The sequence below is a fragment of the Halyomorpha halys genome, unplaced genomic scaffold, assembly GCF_000696795.3.
Source record: "Halyomorpha halys isolate HHAL.00 unplaced genomic scaffold, Hhal_1.1 Scaffold185.1, whole genome shotgun sequence".
In the NCBI taxonomy this organism is placed as follows: Eukaryota; Metazoa; Arthropoda; class Insecta; order Hemiptera; family Pentatomidae; genus Halyomorpha; species Halyomorpha halys.
In genome coordinates, this window is record NW_027106126.1 from 1,473,867 (window position 1) to 1,495,924 (window position 22,058).

Sequence of the window (22,058 nt, forward strand, 5' to 3'; positions counted from 1 at the left end):
TTGTTTGTCAATTATTTGAAATTTTAAGATATTACCATTTAGGGTATTTTGAAAAAAAAAAACTCATGCAAGGAAATTTTATCCATCATCATGTATTATTATTATTATTATTATACATATTCGTTTAGACAATTTTGAACGTACCTAAGAATGATTTTCATAAATTTTTCTGTCTTTTTATTTAATTCAGCTTAAAATTAATCAACCAGTAGGCCCAACCAAATTTATTTTATAAGGATTTACCATTCACCTGTCGTGATGTTTGAGTTTTAAAATGTATTAACTAGTAAATGCATTGGAAATGTGCAATAAATAAAAAGTACTTTTAAACGAAATAATTTTTAAACTCTGTAAATTTTAAAATGTGCCCTTTTTTCTCTCTTACCAATGTCTGAAAGGATATGAAAGAGTGTAACACTGCACATTCAAGAAGTTATTAAAAAAAAATGTAATCAAATTTATAAGGGATCCCCCTACTCTTTGTCACTGGGCCGCAATCCAAGGAAGTAGTTTCCAAACTGCGTGCCTCAAGTGAATGCCACTTTCTCAAAATATTACACAGAAACAGAAAAGAAAACAATTGAAATAAAAATAGTTAAATTCCACTACATTCTATTTCGGATAATTGTTTCCCGAATAATTTATAGCTTGACAAGGATGCCACAAAATTTGTTTTAACCCAAGAAGGGTGCCAATAAATTTTTTCCGGCCCAAAAAAGGGCGCCAAGAATTTTTTTTCTCTTCAAAAATATGTCTAATCGTAATCGGATTATAGGCCTGTTTATAGTGTATTTGAGTGGTATAAGAAATTATATACATACAAAAGCTTATAATTAATACATTCAAATTATGAATTAATAAGTGAATATAATTAGCGATCGTTAAGGTGACGAAATATGTCCCCTAGAACTGGTAATATAAATGATACCGTCCAATAACCTTGTACCAGTTAATGTTTTATTTTCCGATGTATAATTTGTTTGTCTGAATATTTATTTTAACCAATGTTGTATTAGCTTTTGTTTATAAACTATTTATACATCAATAATTAGTGTTTTGTGATAGTTTGTGTATATGATAATAGATAAATTTCTCTAAAATTAATATAAAAATAAAACTCTTATGAACATAAGCCATATTTGTATAAGTTCAAAACTTTAACAGTTTATTTCAAAAAACTGAAAAGTTAATTCCTCTTGAGTATAATTAATTACCTTAAAAATCACTGTTAATTTACATTAACATAACTTCCTTTTTCAGAGTATAAATAGACGTCATCTTTTCTCCTTTAATCTTTTCTTGTCACTCCTTTTAAAACTTTCTCCAGCCCTCGGAAACATCTTGGACAAAGTCTTTCTCGTTCTTTGAAATCATTAGAACGCTTTGTTTTAATTGAGGAAATTTTCATCCTCTTTAGGTTGTTCCAGTGATATCAGAAAGAGTTGTAAAGAACATTAGGATGTTTTACTTTTGTTTGTTTTTTCCTTACTGAAAATTCGAAATATTTTCATAATTTTATCATTTAACGTATAACTTCAAACGTTATTGTATAAGATTATTAACTAAAACTGTGGTCTTTCACTTTCTGTTTATTACATCTACATGGCACTAATCAATTTGAATTATATCGCATTTATCTCGTAGTAATATCAACTTAGCCGGTCGATCCGGTAACTAATGGGTGGGCGCAAAAACAAATCAATAAATAAATAAAACTCATAATGCTGTATATTTGAATAGTCTTTTTTAATATTTTGTAAGACTAATGAAGACCGATATAACACTGTTTTTCTTGGAATCTCCTGTGAATACTACTGTTTCTTTTAGATGATACAGGTTTCATTCTATATCCTTTTTGCTGGATTTTTTTCAACATGTAAAATAACTACTTATTTTATTATGAGACAAAAAACTTGTTTTGTTTAGGATAAAAATAAGGAGATTATAATTTAACAATATTTCAAAAATATTGGAATTTTAATTCGGTTTTTCTTGTGTGGTAACTCATACCTAGAGTTAGCCCCTAATCTCACTGGAGTTAATAATATTTTATTATTTAATTATATTTATTATATAATCAAGTTTGATTATACTCAACCATGGGGATTATAAATTGAACTAATTGAACGTTGCTTACATATTAAATAATATTTGTCTTATATATATAATTATTTATGTCATATATCGGTTCACTTCTTGAAAGTTTATTATTATTGCCAGATAGAAACTTGTAACTATACTTTAAACAGCGTCTTAAATCATTCTTGCTGATTTATTTGCGTTAAACTCTTTAAACTGTTTTATTATAACAGTCGTATTATGTATTATTTTTACATTTTTTAATTAGTTAAAATTGTTTTTATGTAAGTTACCATAATTTTTAAATAAAACTTCAGTAATTAATGAATGATACTGATTCCAGTTTAGTTATTGTAAACAAAGAAACGGTCAGATGTGATCATTTAACTGCTGACGATTATGCCAGAGACCGTAAAAAATCACCGGGGTAAACCGTTCATTGTGGTTTAGGGGAAATCAATTGCTCTGGCAGACAAGGCACCTGTCACGTAAAACAGATTCATTCTCATCCTTTCCCCACGAGTTTATAAGTTAAATAATTACCGTTTGAGATATAAAATATATATTTTATGGCTTATGCTAGATGTGTTCATAATTAATAATTAGTAGTTTTTAATTAATGCTATTGAGTACTTAAACTAATATTAAATTATTCTATGAACTTATATTTCAAGAATTACCATTTTTTGTGAATTTTCTTAATGATATTTTAAAAAGGGATTTTGGTTTTATTTACTTATATTGTTTTTAATATATTGAAAAATTATTTTTGCATACTTCACTGATTTATCTGTATATCAAAACTAATCTTTTTCTTTTTTTTTCTGTTGCAGAGGCTCCCTAGCGAAGATGACATAACAACTATTATGTAGCTACGGGGCCGGGCGATAGCAATGCGGGCTAACTCGGCCAAGCCGAAGGAGCCCGCCCGGCACACCCGCTCCGGCGCCGCAGGGAAGAAGGTAGCCCCCGGCCTGCGACCCAAGAGGTCCGCGGCCAAACCCAAACGCAAGGCACCTCCCAAGAAAAATGAAACGAAGAAAGCGACATGCCCACCAAATACTACAAACACAACAACATATTCGACAAAAGCTAAACCGGCCGCTAAAAAAGTCGTCAAGAAAGAGCAACTTGATCACGCCCACGACGACATTAAAAGCGAGCCGGTGGAGGTCGTGATCAGCGTAAAAAAACCACGCAGAAAGACCGAACCGGCTAAAATGGGCGTGACCTCAGGGAAGGTAGGGAAGAGGAAAGGAAAACACAAGGACAAAATTAAAAAAGAAGTGCTCAAAAAAATATCTTCCAAGTCGGATGAGAAACTGGAAGATCTCGTAAATACTATAGTAGAAGTAGCTGTTAAGAAAGTTGTCCCTAAAAAAGAAATCAAAACTGAAATTAAAACTAAAGAAAAACCCAAAAAAGACCTGAAGAAGAAGACCGAAAACAAAAAAGAAAAAGAGGAAAAAGTTAAAAATGTGGACCAAGTAAAGAAAGAGAAAGAAGAACCTAATAAGAAAGATTTAGAGAAAAAAACGAAGGAAAATAAGAAAGATATAAAACTGGAAAAGAAATCAAAAGATACTGTGAAAGTAATGACGGATATCAAAGAAGATAAGAAAGAACCGAAATCCAAAGAAGAAAAGAATAAAGAAAACAAAAAAGAGGAGGTGAAAGATGTCGCAAAGTCAGACAAGATAATTAAAAAGGAAAAAGATATTACTGAAGAGAAAGGAAAGAAAAAAGTTGGAAAGGCGAAAAGTAAACCAAAAGAAAAGAAGGAAATTAATAAATCACAAACTTCGGCTCAGCCGAAAGAAGATTCCGCGAGTGACAAAATGAGCGTGAAAACTAAAATAAAGCTTGAAAAAGTGAGCCCGATCACTGTTAAAGATGAAGACGTCTCCGTTGAGGAAACTGAAGCTTCAGAACCTGTGGCCAAGTCCTCAAAAGTCAAAAAGCCACCTCCGAAGCCGAAACAACGGCGGCTTGTCAAGAAAAAGACGACACCTAGAAAGAGTGCCATTTCCTACCTTGGAGACAAAGATTCTCCGATCATAGAGAAACGTCATCGCGAGGCTTCCCTCAATGCCTTAGCAAAAGTTCACTGCCTGTACGAAAACGAAAGCAGAGGCGCAATGAATGAAATGTTAGATAAGACTATACCTAAGAAGAAAGAAGAAATAAAGGTAGAAAAAGTCGATATGGAAGATTCTTGTGAAGAGGAAGAACCAAATGTAGAGGTCGAAGAGGAGAAACCTTCCAGAAACTTGAGATCGGCTCCAGGAATGAGAGGTGTTGGTCGTCACTGGGACATTCTCAATGCCTCTTCCACATCGTCAAGTGAGGCTGAGGACACCGTTTCCGAGAAGCAGGAAGAAGAGGAGGAAGAACCTAAAGAAGAAGAGAAGCCTGTAGAAAAGAAGACAAGAAAAAGACGAAAACGTTGCGAACTCATGATGGACCTAAAGGATATGGTCGTTAGAAAGAGAATGGCCAGCCTTAACGCTTCAGCTATGATGGCTGCGTCCTATTCGGTCGAAAAGAGATCGAAATCCGACGGTGGAAGGAGGTACAGCCGGTCCTCGGACGACTCGACGAGCAGCGCGGTCGCGGACAGTAGTGACGATGAAGTGACCGTCGTTAGCGGTAGTAGTAAGAAGGTAGCCGTCATTGTGAACCAGGATACGGACGTCACCATCACGGGATTGTACACACGGGCTACGACGCGGCACGAGGGTTACTGCAGCATCGCCGGCATGCAGTACCGCATCTCCTCCACCAGCCATACTCAGACTGAGGCCACTGCCGTGTCTACCGAGACTGTCATACACACCACGGACCATGTCTCCGTCAGTCACTCGGTTAGTAGTATTTCTTCTTCTTACGGTAGTTATAGTAGTTCACTGTAGTGTTTTTAGTGTATCCAAGAATATTCTTATTGCATTTTTTAAGTGTTACTAATCAATAACACAAGAAATCAATCAATCTTAAAATAAGCATTATATTAAATAACAATTAATCTCTATAAGAATTTTTGATCATGATAGGTCGAACAGCAGTGTTAAAAAAAATAAAATAAAACAAAAAAGTGAAATTAGTATTAGGTGTTTGTGTATTTTTGAAGAAGTTTATATGCAGAATATTATGTCATTAATTTAGTATTACTTTGTCCGAGTCGACTGGAATATTATTACTTAAGAATTTTAATAATTATGGATTTCTTTATTCTATTTTATATTACGTTAAACAGTTACTGTATATTGGTTATTATCTGTTTTTTCAGTACGTATGAGACTATTTATTAGGAATTTGTTAGTTCGTTGACTGATTTAGCTCTTCACCTAAGAAGACCCATAGTCATTAAAATGGCGGTAATACTTATCCATCTGATACATAATAAATTAATAAAGTAGTCTAATCCTGTATATATCTCAGCCATAGTTAAAGGTGAATAGAGCGTGTGAGTGGGATGTATTATTTACCTTAAAGCAATATATTTAACAAAACTGCAGATTTCGACGTGACAATCATCTCTTCTATTATTTTTGGTAACTTTTAAATTTTATGGAAAATTCTTTTCATGAAATTATCGTATTAAAAAATAAATTAGCTTAATAAACCGTCAGACAATTTTTCAAGTTTCTAAAAATATAAATATTAAAAAAATAAAATAAAATCAGCAAGGAAATTACAAAATATCTTAAAATAAAATTAAAAAATTATAATTAGTCTAAATTATAAAATTATAATCATTTTTAAATTTTAATATATCAAACATAAAATATTTCCATATCAATTCTTTTCATTTAAATACTTAAAATGGTGCAAATGTCAGTATGCTGGTTGCTGGATACACACAGACATGGTTGAATCCTTACAGCGGTCCTCTTTCTCTCTAGTTGACTTGGCTAGTCCGGATGTCTTCTCTTCGGTGGCTACCCTGGTGTTTCCCTTCCACAGACCTGTTCTTCTCGCGACATGTGTCTTCAGAACTCTTCTCGCCAGAATAATTGCATTTTGTTTTCTTGATGGAATTATTTTCTTACCTCAACTTTCTTTCCAGGCCATTTCTTTGACTGATTAAATTTGGGAGCCGGGAACTAGAACTCTTCCCAAACATCGAGGTAGCATCTGATCTTTTGTATTCCAAAACACTTTCATCGTTCCACTATTTATGGCTCGGAGACTAGAATATTGAATTTAAGCCAATATAGGTGTTGTTTGTACCTGGCTGCTTAACTGCCGTACGATCGGGAACTGCTGAAACGTTTGACTTGTTGTTTTATAGCAAAAGCCTTTCTACCGGCATATTTATGAGCTTGTTGCTACCAATAATCAGTAACTGTAATATTTCTTCAATTAAATTTAACTTTTTTCTCAACCCGGTATTGTCAAAACATTGCATACTAAGTCCATAATGGGCCAAATATAAAGGTGTCAGTGTCAACAAAGTGACCTACAAATAAAGAAGAAAAAAGCATGATCTTGACATTGTTAGTTTCTGACCGTTGTTAGGACCCTAAATCAGGGCTTCTATTTGCTTTACTGGGGCTTTTCAGATACGTCACCCTTCTCATCATTGAAAGCAATAGCTCTTCCACACCATTTTGGTAGCTATTCAGTCTCCGTCGGTCTATATTATCCCTGTTATTGTGAATTGACCTCTTTCAAATGCTAGGTATACAGTAAAACTTACTTTGTTGAGTTACTGGCTCAGATTGCTAACAGTACCTTATGTTAGTAATGCAGGAGCTCGGAGGAATTGAGGATGTGAATTTTAACAATCACGCTTCTTGTTATGATTTGTCTTTTGAGGGTAGTTTTATGGAAACCGCGTTGCGCCTTTCCAGTACTTAATTAGTAACTCGGCAATCAATTCGTTTTTTAGAAAAGCCATTGATACAAATTTTTACCTTTTTTTTTCATTATCTATAAGCTTGATTTTTTTCTGAATTTTCATTTAAAGAATCTCTTTTTCTTGCTTTCTTTGATTTATATCCCTTTTCAATTTGTGAAATTGTGTGAGGATGCACATCATTATTCGTTGTACTATTCGATGGATTGTTGGAACTAATTATAATCCCACATTCAATTTTAATAGTGGTATCAAAAAATGAAGATAATTTTATTATCATCTAATTTGTTTACATTTTATGCCTCAATAATGTCTATTCTCCTCTGGGAAGGATCGAGTAAGATTTCTTAAATTTCCTGTAGCTCTTAAGCAAGTGTAACTTGATGACAGTGATCTTTCTGAAGCTAAAAATAGTGAGATAAAACTATATATTCCCATATCACAGCCCTCGAAGAATGGTGTCGTAATTGGACGATTAAAATAAATCCCATCAAATCACCTTTACGCTTCGTCGCAAACCAACCGACTGCCCTACAGTTTCATTTAATAATGTTACTCTTACCCCTGACGAACAGATCCGGCACCTTGGACTACATTTGAACAAACGATTAACCTGGAACTGCACATCGATTTCGACTATTACAGCACTTACTAGACAAACGGTCTAAGCTTCCAGCTCATTACAAAATACTGATCTACATGACTGTAATAAGGCCAATCTGGACATATGGAGTTGAGCTTTGGGGCTCCAATTAACCTTCGAAATCCTCTCGTATCCAATCCGTACAATCCAAAATCCGCAATGCTGCTTACTTGGTCACAAATAAAATCCTACTTAAAGTTGAGGTCTTCCATATGTAACCGATCTAGCCCGAACCACATATCACTCCTTCCATTATAAACTCCCTAACCACTCGAACCTCCTAGTTTCTAACCTTGCATCCTCTTCCATTCCTGACAATCCTCCGAGTCACCTGAAAAGAAGATGGCCACGAGACCTGCTAATGTAAAATGTCATTAGAGTGTTACCAACGGGTATATATATATAATGCCTAAAACAATATTTTAACTTTATATATTTTTTTCCAAAACAACTGTCAATTCTGCGTGTTAAAGGGAGAAACTTTCTACAGTATCTTTTAAAGTGTTAGTTGGACATATAACAATATCTATTAAATTTTTATTGCAAGATCCTTTTTCATCCTTACCACCAATATTACGAAGTGGTTAAATAAATGTGGTTTTTATTTATTGTAATAGTAAACACTTTTTTTATTACCAACGATTCTCACGATTTCTAGTTGCTTGTTCATATAAATGTCTTTCTACACCTTCACCTTCACATCTGTTTTATTTAATGCCACTTTGTTACTCTTAAATTAGTGTTACCTCCTTTACATCTTTTTATTTTATTTTCTTTTTTTACCCCGATATAACATATAACATGGCTGAGAGTCTGTTTAATGGAAAATGACGTCACGCAACAGACCAGCTGAACCCGTCACCATTTTGTTTGTTGTATTAGGTTACTTGCTCGTAGTTTGTGTTTGGATTATCTTAGTTTTGTTTTGGATGTTTTTATTACTAATAAAGTAATGGATGACAATAATAATAATAGTGTAATGACAGTTGTCAATTAGCTTATCTTGTTTCTCTTCCCCACAAGCTAGAAGATCAATAAGGCACTCAGTAGTCTAACTTTCTCTTTCACTTAAGTTATGCATGTTATAATAAATTACTTTGATCAAAACTTAGAAGTAAGCAATAACATGAAGTTTTGGAAGGAAAGGTTATAAAACAAGTTGCTCAAAAAATCCGCTAGGAGCTCTTATGCATTTAATATTTAACATGACATTAAATAGGGCTGCTCACAATCCTATGGTTATGACATTTAACAGATCATAAATACCACTATTGTGTATCAAAACGCTAGCACTCAATAATTAGTTGAAAATATTTTTTGTTCTTCTTGACCGAAGCAGCTTCAAATTCATTTACAGTCAACCATCTATATTTAATATGATTCAAGAGCCATGGGGCCCCAATAATGATACATTCTCTCTGATACCCCTCTTTGCTACAGTCCAGACTCCATAACTCCCGCCACCGTACTGTGGGTCAATCATTTGTGCGTCTGTTTGTTTATTATTTTGACCAAGTATTTGAAAGCATTGGAAACTTGCAGACCTTGTCGACACAGTGTTAGCAAATAAATTGTTTTTAAATTGAATTTTCTGGCTAGATCTAGCAAATCTTTTTAATATTTGTGATATTGGTATTCTAGGAATTGCTTTGTGGCAGCTGGTGTTAATAGCATGTTTCATATGCATGATGTGTCTCCAGTAACCTCACATGAAGCCGATGTAATAAACAGTTCCATTTAGGTACTTCCATTACTTTCCGTTGGTTCCTGGAACTGCTTGAAATGCTGAATTATTTACATTTAGCTTCAAAGCGTTCCTCTGTTAGATAAAATTATTGCTTAATTTAGTTTTCCAAAAACATAAGGAAAATTATCATTATTTCGTACAAAGTTATGCTAGGCCCTGGCTTCTAGCCTGGTTGTCATAAAATTTATTTTCTGTAATATTCTCTGTGTATCTAATGGAAGATAAACTTTCATTAAATCGGCATCTGCAATGGTTGCCTTTGTATTTTTGTAGATTAGTATCCCTACATTTTTCATATTTATAGATGTTTCATTTAGTGACGATATGGTAAGAATGTGATGAAGATTTTCAATTGTAGATGTTATAAAAATTAGGCAATTATTATCCTTTATATTATTATTAACATTTAATTTTAAAATATTTTAAATATATTTTTTTTATTAAAATCTTAAATCAGATCTAGTATATTTAAATAATTTAGAGAAAGCTGATTGGTTCAACGTAGGAAGAGCTCTCGAAGCTGATTAGCTGTCAGTTGACAATTCTGACCAATCAGTTTTATCGATCCGATCCCAGTACTGTCCTCATTAGATTTACAGGAGGGACTCATGAGTCTTATGTGCCCTTGTGTTATCCAGTTATAGGGCACATGTATCAGTCATTGACATAACTATAAATAAAATTTGGCGAATTTTAAACATTACAATAATATTAAAATTTGAATAAAAACATAATCATACAGCATATTAAGAATTAAAGGGGCACAACTCAAAAAATGTCTTGTTGTGGGGATCGAATATTGGCCACAGACTATGTAGATAAGTTCTGCATTGGAGCCCCCAGTAAATTTTCTCTAATCCAGTCATTAAAAGTTTTTATGAAAATAGTGCAACTTTTTATTTTATTTTATTTTTTTATTCTTCTTAACCGTATCTATTTTATCCTCTCTATTACACTCTCATTCATTTCATATTTTCTAATGATCCATCTCAAATATTCATGTTATTATAAAGGTATTTTTTTAAATTTTTTAACTCATTAAATGTTAAAACTTTCAATACGCACACACAAATAAAAAAAATAAGTTATGAATAAATGAAAATGTAGGAATAAATTAACATAAATACCAGTGGTAGCAGTAAAATTAAAAACAGAAATACGTTAGAAACATATTAATAACTTAAAAATAAATATTTTTATTATAAAAAAATAGTACTTTGTTTTGTCTAAATAAATTATCATTTAATGATAAATAAATATTGAATATATGAATAGCATATTTTAAATTCAGTTTGATGCAATAACGTTCTTAGCTGATTCGCCCAATTTAAAATGGAATTGTCCGTTGAAGAGGAGTTTGTACAAGTGACTAAACAAAGTGGCCTAATCCGACTAAAGTTGACAATCCTTCAACTTCTGGACCGGAGGGTAAACATTAAACTTCTCCGTTTAGGTTGGCCACAATCCTGGCAGTCCTCTGCAGCAATGATACTTATTGACTATATTTATTATTATGGACAATAATATTGATTCTGGTAGATGACAAAATAATAAAAAAACAATGTTTATTGATAGTCGGTTTGGGCATTATGAAACTATTGTAAGATATCATAAGCTGACATATATGTTTGTAAATGATAAGATGATTTACTGAAAAAGATATCAGTATGGACAAAATAAATAAAATACAAAATAATAACTAGGTAGTGGGCATATCTGATAAAGTAGCGAATTTTAAACAACGTAATTAAAAATAAAGTAATAAAAAATAACTAATTAACCTAATGACGAAACAGAAAGAGAAAAGATATAATGAAGAAGGGGATATTATAACACTATAACGGAATAACAAATGTATGAAGATATGAATAAAAGTAGAATATTACATTACGTTTCCTTTCTTTTTATTTTTTTTTTTTTTGTGCAGGTCAGGGTGTAAGTCCTAGAACGCCCGGTTCAGAACAATGTGGGTTCGATTCCCACGTGCGGTATTTAATATCTATTTTTCAGAGGTCCCGAGAAATGAAACTTGACACTCCCACCTTGGTTAGTACGTGGTGGCATTTCTGGGTTCGCCAAGGGTTGGCAAAAAGAACCAATAGGCCCTCTTGCCGGACTAGTACCGACCCCCCCCCCCTCTGTCCACCATTTACCAATACCATCACCCTAAGTTCAAAAAAAAACCACACATATAAACTGGATACTTGTTATAAGTACTATATATAAGCTGAATATAGAACTTAAAAAGTACTTCGTACCTGAAAAGGAAAGAAGAAACTTGTTATGTTTGTTCTTTAGTACTACTATAGAATAATAATAGTATTACTATGTCTATAGTATTTTATGTAGGAGGATATTGACCATGTTCATCACACACACCCATAAAGCTGTGCAATATGTTTTTAATTACCTTTAATTTTAATTATTTCAAAATATACAAGAATACCTTATCAATAATATAATATGTAAAAAAAATCCCACAACTCAAGATATTAATTATTAGAGAAAATAATTTATGTTTTGTTTTGGTTTTTTTTCCAACCGCACCCCGACCAGCATCTTCTTCATTTATTAATATAATTAGCTATCTACACCGCAACTCAAAATATAAGTATGGGCAGAATAAATAAAATACAAAATAATGAAATAGTGGGCATATCTGATAAAGTAGCGGATTATAAACAGCGTAATTAAAAATTACTAAGTAATTTAAGTAATAAAAAACAATTAATTAACGTAATGACAAAACAGAAAGTTAAAAGATGACGTATTTTTTTTTGTTTTTAGAAAAAAATAAGATGTTTTCGTTTATTTAATTTTTTTCAAATGTTGTTAATTTTTTCTTGCAACTTAATAGCAATTTTATTTATATTGATGTGTTTATTGACCATGAATTCAATGTGCGAAAAACCTCCACGGTGCAGTCAGTGAAACTTACGTTTATTTATGCCGACGTTTCGGTCTAAATTTTAGGCCTTCAAGAGAGCTAAAAAAAACAAAATATAGTGAGAATACAAAATAAACAATAGAACAAGAAATTAATGAGACTAAAAATAATAATATTAGAATGTAATATTTAATATTGTAATAGTAAGAATTGATAAAAAAGGATATCTATTATTAAAAATAATATATATGAGGAGAAGATGTTTGGGGATGCTGTCAGAGAATAACACAAATAAGTTAAAAAAACCTATTTATTAGTGTCAACGTTTCGGCCAGAATTTCTTGCATTCATCAGGACTAAGGACAAAAATAACAAGATAACAACCAATGAATAAAAGTATATGTAGGAAGATTATTCATTCTAATGATTATTCATAGGTTGTTATCTTGTTTTTGTTCTTAGCCCTGATGAAGATCGTCAGGGGGTGCTGTCAGCAAAGAAAAACATAAACAAACAAAAAAAAAATGTATTTATGCCGATGTTTCGAGCGTTTCAGGTCTTCATCAGGGCTATTGAACAAAAGAGATAACAACCATCATTTAGAGAAACATAAATTTGAAAATAAATAGTATACAAACAAATTTGGAATTATACAAAATATTGAATTGAATAATAATATGCTACCCTCTTATTCCATGATTATCAATTAATTATTTTTTATTATTCAATTATCAATTATCAATATTATTATTTATTATTCAATTCAATATTTTGTATAATTCCAAATTTGTTTGTATACTATTTGTTTTCGATTTTATATTTCTCTAAATGATTTTATATCTCTTTTTTCTATAGCCCTGATGAAGACCTGAAACTCAAGTCGAAACGTCGGCATAAATAAAAATTTGTTTGTTTATTTATGTTTTTCTTTACTGACCGCACCCCCCGAACATCTTCTCCAATAATTAATTAAAAATAATTGTAAATTAAAAACAATATTTTTTAACGGTTGTATTTTATTTTCCTCATAATGAATAATTTTTTTGATGACTACAAGAAACATATACTACAATAGCAATGTTAGGTGAATCAAGGGAAAAACTTAGTTTTGCGTATGCTAGCTGTCTAGAATCAACAATGTGAAGCAAAGACGGAAAGTTTTCCTTGGCCAAAACTTTGCCAACAAAGATAACCGGAAGGAATAAACGAACAGATCAGTTCTCAACCCACCAAGTTAGTTGGGAAAAACAACATAAATTACATTTATATATGGTTTGGGGTCGAAGTTTCTGTTAAAGCTTATGTTCTTCAATATACTTCCTATAAGGAGTATTAAAACCGAGAAGGATTCTACCACATCGTTTACTAATCTATTCTAAGACATTGAAAACTTAATTGAAGGAGAATATTTAAATGGGAACTAAATCGATTCATATACTAAGGGAAAATCTGTTTGTTTGGAAACATTAATTTATAGTTAACTTTAAGTTCTCGAAGAGGATTATAAGAATGGGACAAAGCAATGATTGAATGCGACGATTGAAAGGTTCGGTCAGAGCTTATCAATTTTTCACTAATTTGGATTAATGATCTAGATGACTTTTACAACATTTTAATAGAACCTGTTCTTACAAATATTATGAGGGAGATTAACTATTATTATCATCACTATTAATTCGTAAAAAAAAAAAAATTTTAACATTATCTTTTACTTGTTTATATTCATTCAGATAATAGAAACATAAAACAGTTATTGCGACATTAACACCGAAATAATGAGTTTACTATTTGTTTAAAGCCGAAGTTTTGACCTAAGCTATGTGCCATGTTCAGGGTTACAACAAACAGAAACATTTACGAGTTATAAGAAAATTATAAACGAAATAAAAATTAATACATCAAAAATTATTAAGGATTAATAATACATCTAAACCGCTGAGGTATGTCACCAAGTAACATCTTCCCAACTTTACAGATCAGTTAGAACACAGGTTTTCCTCAAAATAAAAAGTTAATCCCCATAAAATCGACTTATACGATAATCATCAATATCCAAGGGCGTCAATGCAAAAGCTTATTGAGTGAGAAGATAGTCCAAAATAGAAAAATTCCCCGAATTTTGATTGGATTTTCCGGACTCCCTGAATATTTGGAGAGTATTCTCTGAAATATACCCTTTTCTGGACATTTTTGAGTCTTTCTAAATAGTTTATAGTAACCTCTTTAAATAATATTACCACAAGTTTCGTAGTTTGAATTATGTTCTCAAATCTCTAGTTCTGCACCTTATAGGATTTTGAAATTATTGGGTTGTGATGTCTCGGTCTATTCCTCTAGGTAAACCAAAGTAACAGAGAAATGAAAATGAGCAACAATGCTAAATTAGTAAAAAATGGACGTAGTATTCCTTAACTCCAAGGAGAGGCACAAGATTTATGATAATATAGTATTCAGTAGTATAAGAATGTTAAAATACTATAAGTTAAAAAAATGGCCAAAATAGGTTAAAAAAAGCTGTTGAACATTTTGAAATTCTGACATATACTACGTTTATGACTTCCCTAAATAACTATCTACTGAGTAGATTATATGTAACAGTATATAATATACTCTGGAAATCAATCGTTTAACGAGCATGTCAGTAACAAACATATTGTTTTTCACTATGACTGATGTCTAAATTAATAAAAAATCCTTATGCATCTGGATCTTTAAGATTAATTGTTTTAATATAATGATTGTTATATTAATATGATAGTTCTATTAGGGTATAGCGATACAGATTTATTTTTGATGAAAGGAGTGTCTCAGTGTAAGTCACTGTGCTACTAACTTCAAGGACTCGGGTTCGAATCCTGCTATGATAGATAATTATTTATTCTGTTATTGTAGCCGTTAGTCAACCCTCACGGCTACAATACCAAAGTGAGTTCTGGAATCCATCGGGTTCACTCAGCCTTATAAGTTGGGTACCTTTAATTAGGGAAGAATTATGATCAAATCATCTCCTTGCACAACTATTAGTCTGGTAACAGTACTTCCTTACAAAGTATTGCCCTCTGATCCTTTCTGGGTCGTTGCGATACAGATTAATTTTTTTTATTACTTATATTGTTTTATTTTTCAGGAAAGTGGCGGTAGCGTGGACGCGGGCGGTACATCCTCTCCCGGCGGTAGCTGCAAGTCGTACACCCCTCTTGGGGCCCTGTCTTCCATGCAGCCCCCGGGACAAGGCAGGCCTTGTGGCTCCTCTGCCTTCTCGGCCCCACCTTACCACCCCCATCCTCAGGATTTGCACGGTAAGTCAAATTATCTTTTTTTAAGATCTCTCAACTTGAGTTTATCTTTCTTCATATAATACTTCAACTTGAGTTCAAATTTTAACTTTACTTTCAAAAATATCTTAGCTAGATATATCAATATGATTCTAATTTGTTGTTATTAAAATATTTCAACAATGATTCCCATTTAAGGTTAATAGTCCAACTAACTATTCATGTCGTATTTGCTTACAAGAATAAACAATTTAAATTAAATCACTGCGAAATAAATAAAATGGAGCAAACTTAAGAGATATAAAGGCAAATATCATGAGCACTGGTAAATAAATTTATGTCAAATACTACAAGAAACCAAAAATTAAATATACCCAGACCAAGGAACAACGATTCCGGATTGTCCTCCAGCTTACATAAAGCCTGCATCAGCAAATAATTAAAAAAAAAAATAGGAAAAAAGATTGTATTCAATTTAACAGGACTTTCAAAGTATATTTATTTCTCCTAATAAAATAGTGCATTATACATAATATCCAATTTTCACTAAATTTTGGAATGATGTTTATTGCACATTTTTAGCTGAATTCTTCACTATTGGCTAAAAATGATACATTCCTATATGTTCTTTTCCCTAAAAGATGTGTTCAATTAAAATTCCATCTCAATTTTACATTTATCCATTTCATTCTAGATTTTAATTGTATTTATTTATTTTTTAAAATGTAATCCACAGGAATATGTATTAGTTTAATTAAATATATTTAAATTTTACATAGTAAATGATTATAAAGTTAAATTTATTCATTACATTAATATAATTAATTTAATTGAACACTATGATATATTTACTTTTCGAATATGTAAATTATTTCAAGTAGATACTTTAATGTGACTTCATTGTTGAAACCCATTTCCATTTGACTGTATATTATTCCATTATAAATTATAGATGTTGTTTCTTAATTATTATTTTTTCTGCCCGGTATTAAGATGGTTAGGTGTGAGGGTCGTAATATAAAATAATTACTGTATTTAAGCAGATTAGAGGCGGGCTGAATTTATCTGGGGCCGGGAACGTGTTGGCCAAAGCTTTGTTTATGCTTCGTTAAATACAACACAAACACCCCCCTTTCCTCTGGGATTCTACTTCTTTACGGTTTAGCTCCAATTATTTATATCTTTGCAACCACATATCCTTGATTTATAGTTATTTTTTATATTATCTGTATTGTTTTTATTTTACGTTTTTGAAAATACTGTTCATAATTTTTTTTATGACCAAATCAGGATTTTTGAATATTATGAACACAATATTACGCATTTTTCGTCAAGCGCTATTTAATCTCGGTATCAGTTTTCGAAATGAGATCATTGAAAAATTAGGTTAGATCTTTTATCTTCATGAAGTGTGATATGCTGACTTACATTTGTGCTCCATTTCTTAATCTGTTTTTTTTTTTTTAATATTTGCAGATTTTTTAACTTCAGAAATAGACAAACAATTTTATTTTTATATGAGATATTTTATATGGAACAATATTTTTGTTTGAGTGCTTCAAGTGATTAAATGTTTCCTGAATTCTAAGATATCATTGTAGAATATAGAAGAAAAACGTCTAAGCCCAGATTAAATGAAAACTTTTTAAAAATTACGAAATAACATTTGGTATTATAAAATTTCGTCTGTTAGAGTTAAAACTGGTCATGTGACATTATTGAGAAGACTCGAGAAGGCTTTATAGCTGTTTGTGAAATAATGTGATATTGTATAGCGTAAATTTAGTTCAGGTATAGTAAGTAGGAAAAACCGTTATCTTATTGTTAGTTAAATGTTACTGTCTTCTAACCCAACGATTAGTTAAGTCGTAAAAATTGTCTAAAAACATTTATTTTCTTTAATTTCCGAGCTTAATTCAATGCAAAAATCCATGAAGTTATGTTTAATAAAGTGGCTATGAAATTCAAAAATATATTTATATAAATGAAAATTTTAAAAAAATATAATTTTTCTTTACAACTTAGGTTTATTTAACTGGAAGATTTGTGCAATTATCTAATCCGGTATAGAGAAGAATTTTCCCATTTATAACGTTTTTTAATTTACGTTATTTAACCGTAACAACGTTTTGTGGGAATCATATAATGGTGATATAGTAAACAAAATAGAACAATGATAATAGAACTAAAATTTATCAATATTTTAAAACGAATTTATTCCAGTGGAAGATTATTGATTGACCGTGTGTGAAGATGAAAGGAATATGGTCCGGGTGCGGTCAAGAAAAACTCAAATAGTAGAAATATACTAATTTCGTGACATACTGGAAGATTATTGATTGACTTTTTTTTTTTTTTTTTTTAGTTTTGACTGCCGTCAAAATAGCCCTGAAGAAGCCCTGCAACGTGGGGCGAAACGTTGGCTCATTAAATTAGTATATTTCTACTATTTGAGTTTTTCTTGACCGCACCCGGACCATATTCCTTTTATCTTCGAATTTATTCCAGGTTTCACTAAAAAATTTAAATGACATTAATAAAGTATGATATTTATAAAACCAATAATCTAAAATTAGGATTATATAATAACAATAAATTAGGCCATTACCGAAATAACATGAAAGATAAAATAGAAACAAATGATAAACAAAATGTAATATATAAGATTAATTGTCAAAATTGTGAAGGTGGTTGTATTGAAGAAACCTCCAAAAAATTAAAATCCAGAATTGAGTAATACAAAGGAAATTGCAAAAAAAAAAACGTTTAAAACATAAAGGATAAGGGACTGGTCCAAAACAGCATAAAACTAAACAATTTTGATTTATTTTTTAAGAACCCACAAATATTAGAAATAGTTAATTACACTATAACAGAGGCTGTACACATGACTAAAAATATAGAACATGCAATCAATTTTAAGATTGCTACAAATAATAGGTGTATACTATACAGATATCATCAATAAATCAGTAAACCTTCTGGATAATATTTTGTTCCATAATAGTAGTTTAAGAATGATGTATTGTTACAATGGCTAAATAAAGAACTGAATAGAAATTTTAACTTTTTAATGAATAAAGTTAGAAAATATTTAGCATGGAGGTAACCCAGTTGTTATCAACATTATCAGTACACCCTAATAGAATGCATGTAACATAATGTGTTTTAATTAGAAGTTACTCCTTATCATATACAATTGTAATTTTTAATAATAGTAGACAGAAATAACTATTGTTGTGATTTTATAGTAGACTAAATAAGGAGAATAGATGATGTATAGCAAATTTGGAATCATAGAAAATGGTAATTATTGGGTAATTTAGTTAATTTTTTTTAAGTTGTTGAATTATTGTTATCTTGTATTGCTTAATGTGAAATTGTTATTGTAAATTGTAGTATGCCTGATGATGGTGCTAATGACTCGAAACATTGTTATTGATAAATAAGGCAAAGATATAATTGGAAGAATTCTTGAGTTTTCCCCATTAGTTTGTAATTTTTATAATTAGTCATTACGAGTAATTTTAAATTCAAATAAAATAAAATGAAGTATTGGCATTTTGAGGATGAAAGCAACATCTGAACGTAAACCGGAATTGACTAGTGTATCTTTGAAAATTTCATTATTAAATTTGAAATTATTTGATAATTTCTATAAGATTATAGAATTGTTATATTTCTATCAACAATGATAGAAAATAAATAAAAATTTGTAACTGTTACCGTATAAATATAATAACTAGTTCTTCCATTCTTGGTTGCGATGGTGGTGTAATGGTGAGCATAGTTGCCTTCCAAGCAGTTGATCCGGGTTCGATTTCCGGCCATCGCACTTACTTTTTTTTTTTCGAAAATGGCATATTTTACAGTTGTCAAGGGACTGTTTTTAAATTTATTACATTTTTTAAAATTTATAAAATATGAATGTTTATTAAACATATTTTTTCTTTATGGCACTTATTTAGTAATGTTATATATAAATGCTTTGAATTTCTAAAAATTATTATTGTGATTGTTTTGAGAAAAAAATATTACAACTTTTGCTATTTATGTGAAAAAATATTCAGTCTATAATTCTTTAACATTATTGCCTAATTATATTCAGTTTCTTCTCATGATGAACACCTCAGATGTATCGGTACATTTGTTATTAAATAGTGCATTTATTATTTTCTGTAATAATTTTCCCAAAAGCATAATGTATTTGTATTTCAAAAATGAATCATTTTTAAAAGGAATGCATATTTTCTTTAGTTTTCATTTTCAATGCAATCAACTAAGCTACAAGTTCAACTGAATTTTATTTGAGATAGCTAATTGAAGGAGAAAACAAAATCACTTATGATTAGTATGAATGGTTATGATTGGATTTATTAAAAAAATAATTAAAAGTAATACTTAGGGGTAGTGAATTCTGCTCTCACCTATATGTATTATTCATCTCTATTTAAAATTATAATTAATAAATAAGTCTATATTACCTTTATCCTTTCTATATCTCAACTTACTACAGAAAAATATACATATATATTATAAGTAAAGTAGTTAGTAATTTCAAATATTTATTATTATTAAGCTTTCAAACACATACAATTAATAAATATGCTACTGTCAAATATATTTAAACGATAAAATTATTTTTTCTATTTAAAAATACATATAATAATTTTCATGTGTGTACCAATCTTAAAGCCATTACTTTCAAATATATACAAAACCTGAAAATCTTGTTTTTAAATGTGTTTGAATTAAATTTTGTCGCGTAGCTGTGATCCTATTTATTTTAATCTAATACCTTATACAGGTTTAAGTTATTTTATCTCCATAATTCTATAGCAGTTGTTACCGACTCAAGTTTAATGTCATTTAGTAATTCGAAGTTACTCAGAAAATGTTTCATAAAATATATAGTACAATATTCGCTGGTACAAGGCAATATTCATTTTTTATTTTTTTAAGTTTAGTAAATATGTTTATCAAATATATTATTTACCGCTGTTTTGATTGAGCTTATGACTAGACTAGCAACTTCAGTGGCACTATTCCTGTTTCCAGAACGACTGGGGCCTGGGTGTTTTGCAATGTCATTTTCGAGCTCCTCTTAATCTGTGTTAAAAAAAAAAATAGTCAGTGTCCTACTTCAGACGATTTTTGATTTCGGGAATGAAATTAAGAAAATTATGATCTGTTAAGCATTAATGCACCTATTAAGCATTAATGCAAGTTGTGCAGAAGCATCCCTACCCTTAAAGAAGGTAGGATGTTTGAGTCTCTAAAATAGGGGACATTCGAAAATTGGAGCAAATGCAAGTTGTAGAGAATGGGTGTGCTCCATTTTAAATAAAAGAAATCCTCAATTGAATAACAACAACAAACAAAACCCATTTGAATAAATCATATTCATAAATGACATGAACTGGCCCATGGCTTACTGCGCAGATGCTCTGTAACTTAATGTGAACAATTCTCCTATCCGTGCAGTTGCGGAAACTGGACGCCAGGTGAACTCTGCTGCAAATATGGTCCAGAGCTAGAAACCCCAGCCCATGTACTGGGCTAATGTCCCAACAACATACTCCTTTTCATCTGCCAGGACTATTATTTAAAAAAACAACCACTGCTTGAACTGCTGGAGAAGAATAATTAGATATGTGTTCAAGAAGTGTACTGCATAGATACTGAGTTCAGCAAGTTTCATATACATTCTACCATTAAGAGGGTCCCATTGATTTGAATGATCAGAAACATTTAGTCGAGATACATACAGAGAAAAACGACATAGAAAATGTAGTTTTGGCGAATTTCAGTAAAAGGGCTTTGGTTTTGAAGTAAAGGAACCATCCCGCTTACAACAACTACTTTTATGGAACAGCTGGATGTTCAGAAGAACCAGTTTTAGATAATGGCGGAAACTATTTGACTCACTGGGAATTCTACACCTATTGTATTAGACCTTGGCGAGGTATTCTGTGAGCTGAAAAAGAAAAATTTGTTCTATTTGTTTCATCCAATTCTCACTTATCCTTTTCAATATTGTCTTGTGCAGTTGTTCCCGAACTGGATGTCACAAATGGATGCCATATAATAAAAAATGGCAACACCATCATCTTCATGTCTATAGTATTTTTACCACTGCTAAACGGCCTAGGAAAAATTACATAATTTAGAAATATTCAATGTATTACTAGTATTGAACTAAAGACCATTTATAAGGGTTGTGGTCGTTTTTTTTTATTTATTTTTTTAAATATGTATTATACTATTATTAACAGTGATATGTTAAAAATGTTATACTATACCTAAAGTGATTTGATATTTTGTGTTTTAGCAAACGTTCGATAATTTTTTATAATAATCTAATTTATAAATAAATAATCTGACAAGAATGCTGCAACTTTTTTTTCGAACCGATGAGGTTGCCGCAAAAATTGTTTTGCCCCTGCAAGGGTGCTTTAGGAATCGCTTGTCTATTGGACTGACCAGTTTCTTGTGTATTAGCAGCCTAACAATTGAGCATTCACTCGCAACATTTTTTTCGAGTTCTGCCTTATAAGATAGATAAATAT

At 31.0% G+C, this 22,058-nt stretch overlaps 1 protein-coding gene and 1 non-coding gene across 4 annotated transcripts in view; both read left to right on the forward strand.

The window, feature by feature from the left end:
- LOC106679232 (Histone gene-specific Epigenetic Repressor in late S phase) overlaps positions 1 to 22,058 on the forward strand; it is a 531,726-nt gene that overhangs the window by 219,393 nt on the left and 290,275 nt on the right. For all 3 annotated transcript variants that reach the window (XM_067053684.1, XM_014418249.3, XM_067053685.1), the window contains 2 exons: positions 2,913 to 4,943; positions 15,342 to 15,513. In XM_067053684.1, the coding sequence (XP_066909785.1) occupies positions 2,973 to 4,943; positions 15,342 to 15,513 (2,143 nt within the window). In that variant the 5' untranslated portion in view covers positions 2,913 to 2,972. The remainder of the gene's footprint in view (positions 1 to 2,912; positions 4,944 to 15,341; positions 15,514 to 22,058) is intronic.
- Positions 19,253 to 19,324, forward strand: TRNAG-UCC (transfer RNA glycine (anticodon UCC)). Its single transcript has one exon. It is a non-coding gene; the product is annotated as a tRNA-Gly (tRNA).